Genomic DNA, 15,418 nt, shown 5'->3' with positions numbered 1-15,418 from the left:
TGTTTTTTCAAAAAATAAAAGGAAAATGAATTTTATAATTTAAAATATTTTATTCATAATATTATTATGTATAATCATACTAGTTTGTTAAATATTAAAAAAAAAATGGTTTTTTTTTTAGTAATTTTGAATTTTAAATAAATACCTATTATTTTAACATTTTATAAAGATTAATTAAGTTTTTTTAAATAAATATAGCATATTAATGTACAGTAAAATGGTGTCTATTACAGTTAATGTTCTTTATTTAAAAAACCAACGAAGTTTTTTTTTTGAAATAGATGATGAACCTTTTTTAGTTGATAACTAACAGATTGCCCTCAGTTTAGGACCACTGTATCCGCCCTAGAATTAATTTGTAATACAATAATTAAAGTATCCATCAAATAAATTAAATTTTAATAATAACATTTTATATACAATTTAAAATGAATTATTATATAAGTATAAAATATAAAATAAAGTATTCCAAAAAGAAATATTGGTAAAATTAAATATAAATGGATAATAATTGTTCATGAATCGTATACTAGTATACTTGTCCTTACTAAATTATAAATATAAAACTGAAGTATTTAATATATATATTTTTTTTTTAACATAAATAATAATTATCTAATTATAAATTATAATAACATAATAAAATACTAATGTAAGAATGTATCCAAAATGTGTTTGTCTTATTAAACACAATCGTGGGCTACGGTTAATTTGGTCTTAATTCAGATAATATTAATATTGAAAATCGCTTGGGTTTGGAAATAGGGCCATGATTTAAATTAGTAGTGAGTAATAGAAATATATATGTATAGACGAAACGTGTGTACATTTTAATTTATAAATCACCCATTCCAAAAGAGTATGAACAGATCTCATGTACGATGTACATATTGACTCTTAAGGTGAAATCCGTAGGTAAGATCCTATAACTTATAAGGGAACACTATAGCGTGTCTTCTTTCTAGCTTTGAATCTGAAATATTGCGTTTTGTGATTTGTGAATACAATCCAAACGGATATAATATAATATAAGTATTTAGGGCTGTCGACTTTTTTATCCATTAAAATTATTAAAAAATTGTTAATTTGTTTTCGAGTTTCCGGCTATTTTAATTTGCCATAGATGATTATTGTTGGTGTGGACATTATAATATTTAGATTTTAGATATTATATCAATCAAATGTACTTGTACAGAATCAGGTATTTTAATTTATATTATCTGATTTTTTATTTCAGTGTTTATTCCATTTCAATATTGCAACCATACAAACCAGTACCTACACAATTCATGAAATATCACTATATAGGTACCAAAATGTTACCTATTCCAAAAGAGCTCATTAACAATATAGTTTTACTATTAATTATTTAAATAATTTAACTGTACTTACCTTTTGAGTTTCTGTAGGTATAGCATTTCTGATCATATAGACAATTCGATATTGACGTTTGTGTCTTCTCCATTTATTCATAATTCATATAAACGTTTTTCATGGGAAAAACAGGTAAATTGCGTTATAATTTATATGAGCTACAAACAGTATACGTTTGTACAGAGACATTGTCTTTTTATGTATAGTAGTTGAATAATCAACAATAATTTATTATTATTAATGTACTTTATTGTTACATAAATTAATTATTGCTTTGTATAATTGAAGATTTTGTATTACTGCAATTTCATATTTTCATCCAATAAATTTATTTTTATTATATTAGTCTTATTTTACTCGTCAGATAGCGCTACCGGTCTACCCTTATTTTCGTATTTAATCCGTCATCATATTATTTTATTATGTGTTTGTGTGTATGCAAAAATTGTTTGTGTTAATCTACTTTACATACCATTCCATTTCCCAGCGATATATCTATTTTGTTATTGGTTTATCTATATAATAAAAAAGTACTTGTACAATGTATTCAAATATGTGGAGATGTATGAGGGTAAAATATGCAGGCATATTTGGTATTTTATCCAAGGTAAGGCTCTAGCCCTCCCCGGAAAACAGTTCAGCCCCTTCGCTAGCACCTCCCCCCACTGAAAAATATTTACGATATTATAAAATCATAAAACATTATCAATTGAGGAATAAATTGAATTTATTATAAATTATAATTGAATTAATAAAGTTTGAACAAATGACATTTTTGGTCTTTTTATCATGAATTATAGTATTGTCTAATAAGGAAACAATTAACTACAATTTCAATAAAAAATGTTTTGAAATTTGTAAACTAAGAAAAATTTTTTTATTTATTTATTATTACCTTTATTGAGTACTAATTACTGGATAAAAATAAACAAACAAAAAGGTATCCCAAATCATTAAGTTAAAGTTGACTGTTGAGTCTAAACATATTCATCTGTTCATTGCTAAACACAATTATTTTAATTTATATTTATGAAATGTAAGTAAAAAAAAACTTTATCATTCATTCAAAAAGGTATGTAATATTTAAGTAATAATGAAATTATCATTTTTGTTCATCTTTATTAATATAGTTATTGAAGGTCTGTGATTAAACATTTTTAACTATTTAAAAGTTTGTACACATTATCTGTTTAGAGCAGTGTTTCTCAACCGGTGTGTATAATAATAGCTATATTATGTTATATGATACGAAAATATTTATATTTTATTTAAATAACCTTATTGATTGTTGAAAAAACCTTAGCTTGTGTAAAAAAGTATTTGCCTACTCTGCCCCCCCCTCTGAAAAAAAATTCTAGTGCTGTGCTTGGGTAAATGTAAGTAAGTAACTATGCAGTTATATTTTTTTTTATGTATATATATATTATTAAAAATAAATTAAAATATATTTAATTCAACCATTTTAACCCAAAGGCAAATGCTAATCTCAATGCTATAAAATATAAATATCGTGACGAATAAATTCAGTCCTGTAATGCCTATTCCGCATTTTAAATTGTTTATAGTGGTAGGTCAGGGAGGTGAATTGGAAAACTTCGGTTTCGATATTTCGAATAAATTGTATTCGTAAAATTAATTATTTAACTAGTAGTAATTTATATTTTATATAACATGTAGTGCCCCATAATATATTATGTATAATCCCTATAACTGATATAGACATAATTGTTTTCATTATCAGAATTTATGATAAATGGTCTTCAATCTTCACTTTATAATATTTAAGATGTAATATTGTAATAATAATATTAATAAATATTTACATTTTTTATGAATATGTATAAAAGAATAAAAGATATATATTTATTGATCGTATTACAGGTTTTTAATATAAATTATAGTAGGTATTAGTTTGTTAAGTTTATTACCTATATTATAGTATAACATATACTATAACTATATATACTATTTTTAAGTGTGTTATTGCCCATAATTTGATAAAATATATTTTATACCTTCAATACAGTATTTAGTATAAATAATATCTAATATTTTAATTGTAGATTGTTCTTACTTTTTCTTAAGTATCTGGCCCATTTCTAATTACTCTACAATGTTCATTGTAAATGTTAATTATTCTCTTACAGGCCTGTATAAAACAAGCTGTTTATCAAGAATAACTGCTAGGCTAGATTAAATTTTGTTAGTTAATGTATTAAATTTATTTGTTCCAACCCATTTTAACAAGTTATGGGTAATTAAAAGTTTTAGAGCTCGATGGGCCAATACTTACCATATCTGGCACTATTATATTATAACGTGAATATATCTAGTAGTCACTGAAAGGCAATACCGTGTAGTTAATAAGTCTTACTTACATAATTAACCATGGTTAAAAAATAAAAATAAAATATCACTTATTTTACAGGCTCAGTCGTTCAGGTATTTGAAAAAATAGTATTTGTGTAACCGTTTAACATAGTTGTTTATAGACTATATAAATTTAAAACATTTATAATATTTTATTCTCATAAAAAATTATTTTATACAATATATAAATTCTACAACTATATAATTTTAATATGCTTGTTCAATTTTATCAATTTCATCTTCACTTCTTACTAAATTTAACATTTGTTTTTTGGCTTCAAAACATAATATACCTACAGCTGTTGCAGAGTTTAAGCTTTCTATTCCATTTTCAAGTGGAATGTTTATGCGGATACCTTTTCGTAATTTGGCAAACTCACATCCTTCATCACTCAACCCATGTGTCTCACCTCCAATAATGAGTATCAAAGGAGTGGTTTTACAGTAATCTACTTCATAGTAAGGAACTATTGGTAATTCAATTGGAGCTGATTTTCTAAAAACATTTACATTTGTATCTTCATCAATATTTGAATAATCAACATTGTTTGCAAAGTTGTTATCCGCCAAACAGACTTGACCTTTGATATTTTCCAAATTGCTCCAGCTGACATCCGATATAATTTTCATTCTGAAATGTGCACCACAACCAGCTCTCAATACTTTGTCTCCCCACAAATCAGTACAGCCTAAATAACAAGATGATGTTCATTTTTAAAAGATAATTAAAAATATAAAATGTGACCTTATAAATATTGGGTACCAATAATTGTTGTCTCAGCCTTTCACATAATGTGCAACATAGTTAAGGAGGGATTTGTTTATTTCATATATATTCACATTGAATTCAAATATAACATCTGTTTTTTATGATAATATTAATAAATCTACTATACTGTTCAAAATGAAATTGTGACTCGGCGGCCAATTTGTGCGCATGGGTGTGGCTTTACTACACAGCAGGCATACAGATAGTCGACAAATTGATGTTATCAACAAAAACTGGTCGCTAACAAGTCACGATCTCATTTTGAATAGAGTATACATTTATCGTACAGATATACACAGTGGGTAGTTTTTTTTAAGCAGCATTTGAGAAAAAGAGACAAAAAATAATGGTAACAATCCACTTGTAAAAATAATTTTTGAATTTATTATTTACCTTTCATTAAAATAATTTGTGATGCTCCAACAGCTGTTACAGTTCTTAACACAGCACCTAAATTGCCAGGTTCACGAATATTATCACAGATTACAGTAATTGGAAATGACTGTTTTCTAGCTCTATGATCAATAATTGGAAATTCAAAGATACCTAAACATTTAAAAACATAATTATTAAAGTTTCAATATTGTTAAACATTATACACTTATTCTGCCGTACCCATTATTCCTTGGGAAGTCTCAGTCTCTGAAAATAATTGAATCATTTTATAAGGAGTCTTATAAAATATTGTACTTGTGACTGGGAGATCTCGTAGTTCTTCAGGTAAACATAAGTTTTCTAATACTCTCTTCTGACTGAAAAATATTTGTTTAGGCTTCACACCAGCATTTAATGCATCTTGTATCAGACGTTTGCCTTCTAAAAGTATGCTGCTATTTTGATGACGCTTTTTTTTATTTTTAACGCTAATCATGGCTTGACTGAAACAAAAAATTAATTTTAAAAGCTATTCAACAGCCTAACTATAGTGAATACAAAGCAAATCGTTCTTAGTGAATTCAGAAACGACACATTTTATGCAGCAGTACTAAATATTAAATTTAGGTGAATTAGGAATTAAGACTTAATAGTATTGAGATTTTAAGTTTTAAAAATATGTGCCATATGAATCAAGTTTTTAATAATTATTATAATATGGAGTAGCTAGTACTAACAAATTTGATACCAACCTCAGTAACGGACTAGTTTCTTTAAGTATGAAATATGAAGGAAATCCGCTGTCATCTTTTTCAACAACTGACAATACTCCACTGCGTGAATGAGGCTTAATGCTGTTCAATAGATCATCGTTTGATTGTTTTTTATCTGAACCCTTTGTATCCGACACATATGTACGTGTGGTTAAGTTGTTGCACAATATTCGTCGGAAATTAACCGAAAAACTACTACCGATTGCTTTCATTTTCAATCAATTCGTAGTAGGATTCAAATAATCTCTTGATATTTTGTTAGCTAATGTAAGTTTGGTATAGAATTTGCAGACGCTTACTTACATATTACCATTGATTATAAATACTACTAATAAAAACATATTATAATCAATGATATTATGTATGTTTTGAACAAATTAGCAATAACAACGGTCTGCAGCGGTGACAGCGATTGGTAAAATCAGTAAACAATAAATATTAAAATATGGAAAATCAAAATTTATCGGAAATCTGTCCCAAATATGTATACATTTTTGAAATTTTACATCATAACCTGTAAAAACGTGTGGAAGCATACCGGAATTGATTTATGATAATAGTTATCAGCACAACAAAATAAATAACAATATTGTGCACATTTATTGTCGGGGGCAGCTGTTGCTATTACAGCTGTTTCAATGTTTACCTTATACGATTGAGCATGACATGTGGCGTATACGAGATAAGACGTATCAGTGTATCACGACTAGTAAAATTTATGAGGTGGTGACTAGTAGGTGATAACTCCAAACAAGCTTTCTACAACCTTAATGGTTTAATTTTAATATCAGTCGACTCAGTCGACGTCGTACCATTTGTGATTCATGTTCTAGTCTTAAATAAAAATTAATAGTAAAAAATTAGATTCTTTTCGATACAGCAATAATAATTTTATTCATTCCACCGACTTTTTTTGGTTTGAAATTTTATTTAAACAGCCGCTAATTTTTCATCGATTATATTCAATATGATTTTTCAGTATTTTGATATTTCATTCTAGTAAAAGGAATTTTGACTATATGTAATTTCACCGCCATTCACTTGTTGCGATAATGGATTTTCATACTTTACTCTACCAGGCGCAAAAAAACAACACAAGAGACAAAGAAGTAAGTGATTCAAAAACTAATAATTAGGGTTAAACAATTTTTTTTATTTATAAATTACAAGTTATTACAATTAAACAACTTGTTAACTTGTTATTTAAATTAAAAAAATACTGCACATCCGTGTAGATTTATAGTAGCACAAGACAATATAACATAACATTATGCCTCCGTGGATATATTCCTTTATAACTTTTAGCTACCATATTGAACAAGATTTACGACTTTATGTCCATAAATATGATTTGATGAGCTCAACTAGTCAACAACTCATCCTTTAATTAAATACAAATTACTTAATAGTAACTTCCATAAGCCTATTATAACCATGGTTAAATATGGTGTAGTATCCGGTATAGTGTGTAAACTAGTGTAATCCAACATATATTATTTTTTATCTATTCCAGTTGAAAAATATAATACTGTTGAAGTACACATATTTCTTTTCTACTGACTTATAAATACCATTTTATTACAAAGTTAAGATAAATTTAACCCAAAAAATCAAATAAATTATTATAATATTGTACATAATATTTCAATCTATTATTAGTAAGATTATATAGTATTTAATATGATTTTCAATTGAAAGAGTATTATTATCATAATACTAGAAAAAACTAAAATTTACATTATAAACATAGCTACTTCATAATAATACCAATATTTCATTTTGTTTAGGTTAAATATTTCAAAGCATCATTGGATCCACCAAAAAAAGAAACAAAAGAAAGTAGGCAATTGTCTGATAGTATAAAGAGGTTTTTAGCAAAAAAAGATGAAGAAGATAGACTCAAACAAATAGAAGAACAGAAGAAAAAAGATGAATTGATATTGTTGCGTAGTCAAGATAGAAAATCATTCAAAAGGGTTCAGTCTATGTTAAACCGAACAAAGTCAGCAAATAAATCAGTTATCGAAGATGCTAAAGATGATGTTAATACATCTGTTACCATGGCTGGTTAGTACATCAACTACTTACTATATAACTATTGTTGTAAAATAATATATATATTTTTTTTTATAGTGTTTTTATTTAAAATATATATACATAACAATCATATTTTTTTTTTGTATTGGTAGTAATAATTAAAATAATAATATAAAAACAATAACAACTTTGAACTATTGTTTTCCATGTATTGTATAATAATATATTTTCACTGTCTTGTACTCTCTTCACACTTAAATCTTAAAATTTTTTATTTATTTGATAAATATTTTTTACAATCTGCTTGATAATTTAAGTTTTTTTTTTGAACAAGTAAATTTGTTATCTTTTAAAATATTTTATAAATTACCTATTAAAGTTAATACAAATTACATCTTAATCACAATTTTATCAAATAAAATATTATGCTCTACCTAGAATAAGAGTACATCCGGCAGTGTAAAAAATATGTCAAAACAGTTTAGAATAATTTAGTGTATATGCCTTCACTACCATTTTCAGCCAGTGGCGAGGTTCGGCAATATTCAAATTTCAGTTTCTGGTTTGCTCTTATTCTAAATAAAGAATAGAATATAACAAATGTATCTTATATACTATGTTGTATTAATAATTGTAATGAATATAAATATTTCAATACATCTTTACTAACATAATTTAACACTATTCCATACTAATTCATTGATTTCAATTATTTTTTATATTATATATTTATAAGTATAGTATATACTGTATTTGTGTAAAGGTTGAACTCATATTAATCATAAGAAGTCTTTTTGTAAATTATTATCAAATGCTTGGATATGTATAATGTATATATTATACTTGTCTTAACTCGTTGAAATTAATATTATTTTTGTATTTTTATAATATTTAAAAAATATTGAAAATTAACTAAGTTTAGATTGATAAATTAAAGTATTTGGGATGAATATTAGATATCTTTGAAGATTGTTAGTTTGATTTGTATTAAATATTATTAGATTTTTAGTATTCCATATTAGATATTTATATTTAATTAATGTTTTATTAATTAATTAATTAATTATAGGATTTAATCAACCAGACGAGGATGACTATGGATATGTTTCTAAAGATGCCATGGCCATCTATAACAATATCATGAACAAATATGTGAATACTCCAGCTGATACAAGAAATGTAAAAACTGCTAATCACAGAAGTCACGACATTTCTGGTACTAAAGTATGTAATTTGGATTAAGATTAATAAAATCAATAGGGAATAAAGCTTTAAAAACGTAACAATATTTTGAATTATTATAGAATTTATTGATTATTTTAATATTGTTGTATTAATTGTATCTTATTAATTTGGAATTTACCCAGAATTCCATTTTTAAAAGATGTAATAACTATTATCATAGTTTAATTGGTGTTTCATTTTTATCTAATACAACAAAACCTCACTATCTTAAAGTTTCTACATGTCAAATTTTTTTTTTAGTTCTGATTATTCAGCTTTGGACTTTTGTATTAATTTATTTTGGTATATCAAATATTTTTGCAAATTGAAATTATTACCTGGTGGTAAACAAATGTTATGCTGACATACATTTAACAATTTGAAATAAGTAAAATAGTTTTTTATCACAATTTTGTACTTGGCAATTTTTAATTTATCATTTATTCATAAGTATATAATAACTTAATAATAAGTATTAAAATAAAATATAAGGTTAATCATATTGGAGTATACCATAATACTTAAATATATCCTATAAATCAGGAGTTGTGAAATTTTTTTTGGTCACAATCTACTAAAATATACTTTACCTTTGAGGATCAATTTCCATAGAAAATTTTTTTATTATTGAATAACTATAATTACTAAGAAACATACTTGCATAAACTTTATATAAACATACAACAAGTATTATAAACTAATTACTTATTACTAAAATAAATTCTAACATGATTGACTTTGAAATTATCCGCGATCGACCATTTGGCAGCCCTTGATATAAATTGTCAAATTTAGCATTACTGTGCCATTATAAATTTACAGTTATAAGTTTTATAATTAGAGATTTTATATAACTAAATTGTTCAATAATTATAAATGCATATAATTTTTATTTGTATTTCCTCCACTATTAAAATATATTTTTAAAAACATATTCAAAACATGAACCGTTTTAAATTATTTTTTTATAGTTTTTTAAGAAATAATGATTATTTAATGTTTTTTTTAGGATCGTGTTAGAGCAGCGTTGTTGAAAGAAGAAGAAGATCAATTACTGCCACATAAAAGAAAAAGAAAACCTAAGGACGTAGAGAATGGTGAAGATTATCAAGAAAGTGTTGAACCACAGCAAAAAAAATCCAAATCTGATAGTAATACAGAGAAAATTAAAAAACGACCAGCACAACCTCCGCCATTAAATTTTCAAGAATTACTTAAAATTGCTGAAAAAAAACAATTTGAACCTATAATTATTGAAAAACCTAAAAAGGAAGAACCTTTACCTATGATGACTAAGAAAGAAAGACAAAAATATTTAGAAGAAAAGAGAATTGAAGAAATAAGACAAGCTCGGCGACAAGGCAAGTGCTTACCTATTACTGATAAACCCAAAGAAATTAAACCAACTGAAAGAATTCAAAAATCCTCTGCTTCTTCTTCAAAAGTGGATTTGCAAGCAGAAGATAAACTGAAAAAGAATGCTTCTGTTTGGTCTAAAGATTTAAAAATCAGTAAAGAGCTAAATAATAATAGTAAAAATGATAAATATGTACCTAGGCCATTAAATAATTCTGAAAGTTCACGAATGAACTCGAATGGGAATAAAACCACATCTAAAAGTTCATTAGAACAAAATATGTTGAACGAAAAGAGGTATAGTTCTAACGATGAACGTTATTCACCAAAACCAAGATCAATCAATGATCAATATATACCCAAAACTAAAAATTCTATTGAAAATAATTTTTCGCCAAAACCTAGAGGTATCACAAACAATGATAGATATGTATCTCAATCTAGAAGTTCATCATCTGACAAGTATTCACCAAAACCCAAGAGTTCAATGGCATCTGATAAATATGTTTCAAAACCAACCGCTGCTGATAAATATGTGCCTAAATCTAGAAGTCCGCCATCTGAGAAGTATTCTCAAAAACCCAAAAGTGTAATGCCTTCGAATAAATATATATCAAAGTCAACTCCTACTGAAAGATATATGCCTAAATCAAGAAGCCCACCATCTGATAAATATTCTCCAAAACCTAAAAGTTTAATACCTTCTGATAAAAATTCCTCAAAACCAACACTCATTGAAAGATATGTGCCTAAACCAAAATTCTCAACGGATGAGAAATATTCATCGAAAGTTAAAAGTACTGTACAACCAGAAAGATATGTGCCCAAGGTAAAAAGCTCATCTTCCACAGAACAGTATATACCTAGTGCAGTTAAGAATTCTACTGAAAAATATAGTCCTAGACCAATGTCATCTCAAAGCGTGAAATCAAAACCTACCAGTTCAAATGATAGATATGTCCCAATGCCAGTAGATAAATCTAAAAAGTTACAGACTGGTAATAATATTAAACCTAGACAACCACCACCTAAGGAAATGGCATCCAAACAATTTCCTCCCAGAGATATGAAACCTAAGCAGTTTCCACCCAGAGACATGGTACCTAAGCAGTTCCCACCTAGAGATATGGTCCCTAAACAATTTCCACCTCCTGATATGAGAAGGCGAAATGATCAGCATATGCCGATGCGCAACAAACGTCAAGTCATTGAATCAGATTCAGATGAGTATGATTCTGAATTGGATGATTTTATTGACGATGGACCTGAAGATGATGCTGATTATTCCAAAGTTATTTCAGAAATTTTCAAATATGACAAATCAAAGTAAAATTATTTATCTAATAAGTAGCTTTTTAAGTATGTTGTAATTAATATTTTATTTTTACATTTTTAGATATAGAGGAATGGATGAAGATGATGAATGCATGGAATCTGATTACCGAACTCTTCAAAAAGAAGAGTATAAAAGTACTAGAGCTGGTAAGGCATATTTTATGTTTTGAATAAAATCTATACATATGTCTTTATTAAACCTTCACCAAAATAACCATATTTTTTTACTTTGTAGTCATAGAAATGTAGAAATCCTGCTGATATAAATTGCTATTATTTACATTTATAATTATCTTAAAATAATCTAATTAGCTGTATAATTAATATAATATATTTTGATTTTTTTCATAAATTTTGTATTTTTTTCTTTTAGGGCTTTTGGAAGATTTAGCAGATATCCGAAGAGAAAAACAAATGATGAAAAGAAGAAAAAAACTTTAATTTTGGAATCATTTGTAATTTTGATATGTATATTTTTGTTACCTTAATTTGTATAATCTTGTTTTTTTAAGGTTTACTAACTTTTACAAAGACATATTTTTGGTATAATTATGAATATAGTGTATCTTGTTATTCATTCAAATTATTTTGCTTAAGCTACAACAAAATTACTTACAAAAAATGTATTTATTAGCCAATATTTGGTATTTTGCTTTTCTTAATAATAATTGGTATTAAATTTAAACTTAATTTGCTTTTTGTATATTTTACATACATTTTTTATTGTCTCATTATTATATACTCAAAACGCTCATCATTTTCTTTTGATTTTGTAAAATTATTATTTTATTTAGACCCCATACCTATACCCTCTAAATATAATATTGTTTTATTTATCTTTTTATGATTATCATTATTTTTTCCAATATTTGAGTAATACTTAATTAAATTATTGTTTGAAAATTTGAGATTATGAGTACTATGGTAATCAACTAATAAATAATAATCAATTATTTTATACTATGTGTATTGATTAATTTCTGAATATTTGCATAAATTAATTAACCTGTTGTCCAATTTTGGTTATTTTTTCTCTATGAAAACGTAATAATATTATTAACTATTTTAATTTTAAATATTGCAATAAAATAATAATTTGATTTGAGGGATAGCATTTTAGCCGAAAATATTCAAGTTTAAAAAGATTTCAGTCAAACCATGTTAGTTAATAATTGGTTTAGAAATTAAATTGTGTCGTTTAATTTAAGTTTAAAAGACCTCAGAAAATATTCATAATATGTTAAGTGTCAATCAATAGGGATGTTAATAATTAGTTAATTCAATAATTGTTTTTAAAAACTGTTTTAATCATTGACTATGTTGGTAAATATAGTATTATTTTAATTTTTAGATATATATATATATGTAATAACTAATAAGTAATAATGAACAACATGATGTTATAATATATTTAGGTTATATACTTCAAATTATTTATGTATTTTTGTATGTAAAAATTATTTACAATTTAACTGTTCTTAATTTATTTACTTTACTTAATTTTCAGTTCTTACAGATTTTAGTAATGCATGTATTAATGGTAAGTTTTTCAACTTATATGCTTTTATTTTTCTTCTTCATATTATACATAATTCATTGTTATAGTTAGTTTGGATAATATATTTTTGTAAATTTATAGGCTGACATTTGGTTGAATTTTTTTTGGGGGGGGAGGGGTTGGGACAAGCATTATCCAAATTCAAGTGTAATCTGTACCCTGATACCTATTTACATGGTTTATATAAGTAAAATTCGATTGAAGTGAGACTAAGCTCCATTGATGTCTGCCTAAATTTGTAATATAAAATGACCAAATTTTTTTTTGTTAAGTGATATGTGTAAAATGAATATTATGAATAATTGTTAAAAGCATATGGGTTAATAATTAGTGTTTAAATAAATGTTTATTAATTAATATTGTAAATATAAAAAAGAGTTTGTGATTGAATTAGGAAATATTAAATTGTTATTATTTTTATTATATTGTATATAGGTAATAATGTAATATTAAATATTTGTTTCTGTTTTTAAATAAAAATATATTATACCATATTATATGTGCGTAAAAATAAATTATGATTCCATCCAAATATTTTATGTAGATACTAGATACCTACACAAATAGTTTGACAAACGTATGTTTGGTTATTGCTTTAGGCCGACGGTTTCAAAATAATTGGAATGCTAAAAAAAAAAATATTAGATGAATTAATGAAATATGACAAAGAATCAAATAAAATAAGCAAGTTATTATAACAAATATACAGTGCTTGGTAGGAATGCGTTCAGAGGAATCCGTTCCATTTTTAATAACTTATCGGTAACGTAGTTCCTTTTTCATGTTTAGGGGCGTATTGGAATTTCGTTCACTTTTTAGAGGAACATTAACAATTTTTTTCGTTCATTTATTTTTAAATAAAAGTAATTAAATCAACAAAAATGTATAGCTTCTTTTGAAATTTAGTGTCTGATGTAAAGAGGTATAAAAATAAACCTGTATACGATATTATTTATGATATTTACAAGAGTTAAAACTATTACTAAATAAGAATATGTTATGTTTAAAATTAAAACAATTGTACAGTATAAAAATGTCCCAATGTTTTTTTATTTTATTTTACTTCACATTAAAAAAAAACGAGGAAAGGAACTAGTTCCTTTCTTTAAGACAGAAATGGTAAAGGATTTAGTTCCTTTTTAACAAGAGGAACGTGAACGTGATTTAGTTCCTTTTTTAAAGGAACTATCCAAGCACTGCAAATATATGTATTGTCATTGACACGATATAAATTAAGAAGTCTTATAAATTATAATACTAATAATTAATATTAATAATAATAAACTATTCAATCATAGATGAAAATAATCAATTCTGACCTTTTTCTGATTTTTAATTTAGGAATACTAGGAAACTATTTAGCTATACACTACATCAGTCATCAGTATATAATTGACCTCTTCGGGACGATCGATTATAGGTGGATCACTTTCCACTTGGGATAGTCTTAATATCTAACCCTTACTATTTTAGATTCTGAGTGGTGCGATAAATTTATTGATTTTACAATGTTAAGTGTTTTATGTGTGTGTGTGTGTGTGTGTGTGTACACGCACGATAAGTAGTTGTTCCAATTTTTACTTTGACGGTGATTTTGGATAAGAAATTGGATCTAGTTCGTAGTATAAAGAGATCAAAAATAAAAATGTCTGGTACTTTTTTTTTTGATCAGTATAAACAAGAAAAAATTAAGAAAAGCGGAAATTTTTACGCAAATCCAATATTATTGTTAAAAATATTTATTTGTGACTATAACATTAGTTTGATCAACATTTAAACAGTCATCGTTCAGAATCATTTATCATCGTATACAATTGTTTATCGCTTCTCATTAAATTAAAATCTTAAAAAATCCATTTTAAGAGTTTTATTCGACGCCTAATGTACAGCAAAGCGGTATACCATGTTTTCTAATTATATTACTAAAATAAAAATATTATTCGACGAAAGATGAATAACCAAAAAATTAATGCGCTTTAAGTGTCGTAAAAGGCGGATATCCGTAGTAAATGGTTATCACTTATCACCCTTCCTCAGTTTCTTTTTTGGTTGAACTTAAGATATACCACAACTATACAATATTAGGAATATTGTAATCAAATGTATTATTGTTTATGACCTTATCATATTTATTAGTTATTATAATATATGACTATTAAATATAAATTATATACACAATACACCAAAATAATTAACCATTCATCAAGTATGCTGATTCTCGTTTTAAATTTTGAACGGAACGATAAA

General features: G+C 25.6%; 2 protein-coding genes across 2 annotated transcripts; one reads left to right on the top strand and one right to left on the bottom strand.

Moving 5' to 3' along the window:
- Positions 1–3,941: 3,941 nt before the first annotated feature.
- On the bottom strand, positions 3,942–6,190 carry LOC113548751 (rRNA methyltransferase 3, mitochondrial). Its single transcript, XM_026949795.1, has 4 exons — positions 5,641–6,190; positions 5,129–5,391; positions 4,907–5,059; positions 3,942–4,433 (listed from the first exon to the last, which is right to left on the bottom strand). The coding sequence occupies exons 1-4, from the start codon at positions 5,871–5,873 to the stop codon at positions 3,952–3,954; spliced, it is 1,131 nt and encodes a 376-aa protein (XP_026805596.1). The 5' UTR covers positions 5,874–6,190; the 3' UTR covers positions 3,942–3,951.
- A 221-nt stretch (positions 6,191–6,411) lies between these two features.
- LOC113548750 (protein SPT2 homolog) lies at positions 6,412–12,247 on the top strand. The gene is made up of 7 exons (XM_026949794.1): positions 6,412–6,577; positions 6,641–6,770; positions 7,449–7,728; positions 8,768–8,922; positions 9,932–11,604; positions 11,675–11,760; positions 11,987–12,247. The coding sequence occupies exons 2-7, from the start codon at positions 6,714–6,716 to the stop codon at positions 12,052–12,054; spliced, it is 2,319 nt and encodes a 772-aa protein (XP_026805595.1). The 5' UTR covers positions 6,412–6,577; positions 6,641–6,713; the 3' UTR covers positions 12,055–12,247.
- The last annotated feature ends 3,171 nt before the right edge of the window (positions 12,248–15,418 follow it).

The sequence above is a fragment of the Rhopalosiphum maidis genome, chromosome 1 (assembly GCF_003676215.2).
Source record: "Rhopalosiphum maidis isolate BTI-1 chromosome 1, ASM367621v3, whole genome shotgun sequence".
NCBI lineage: Eukaryota > Metazoa > Arthropoda > Insecta > Hemiptera > Aphididae > Rhopalosiphum > Rhopalosiphum maidis.
The sequence above is the reverse complement of the archived record's forward strand: the minus strand, read 5'-3'. Positions and strand labels throughout refer to the sequence as shown.

Bases quoted from the DNA above. Each gene is read 5' to 3' on its own strand.
- LOC113548751 (XM_026949795.1), bottom strand. From the start codon at position 5,873: ATGAAAGCAATCGGTAGTAGTTTTTCGGTTAATTTCCGACGAATATTG. The intron at 5,392-5,640 runs GTTGGTATCAAA...TTTTTGTTTCAG, and splicing joins GAAACTAGTCCGTTACTGAG to TCAAGCCATGATTAGCGTTA. The intron at 4,434-4,906 runs GTAAATAATAAA...CTTGTTATTTAG, and splicing joins ACAAATTATTTTAATGAAAG to GCTGTACTGATTTGTGGGGA.
- LOC113548750 (XM_026949794.1), top strand. From the start codon at position 6,714: ATGGATTTTCATACTTTACTCTACCAGGCGCAAAAAAACAACACAAGA. The intron at 6,771-7,448 runs GTAAGTGATTCA...CATTTTGTTTAG, and splicing joins ACAACACAAGAGACAAAGAA to GTTAAATATTTCAAAGCATC. The intron at 11,605-11,674 runs GTAAAATTATTT...TTACATTTTTAG, and splicing joins TTCAAATATGACAAATCAAA to ATATAGAGGAATGGATGAAG.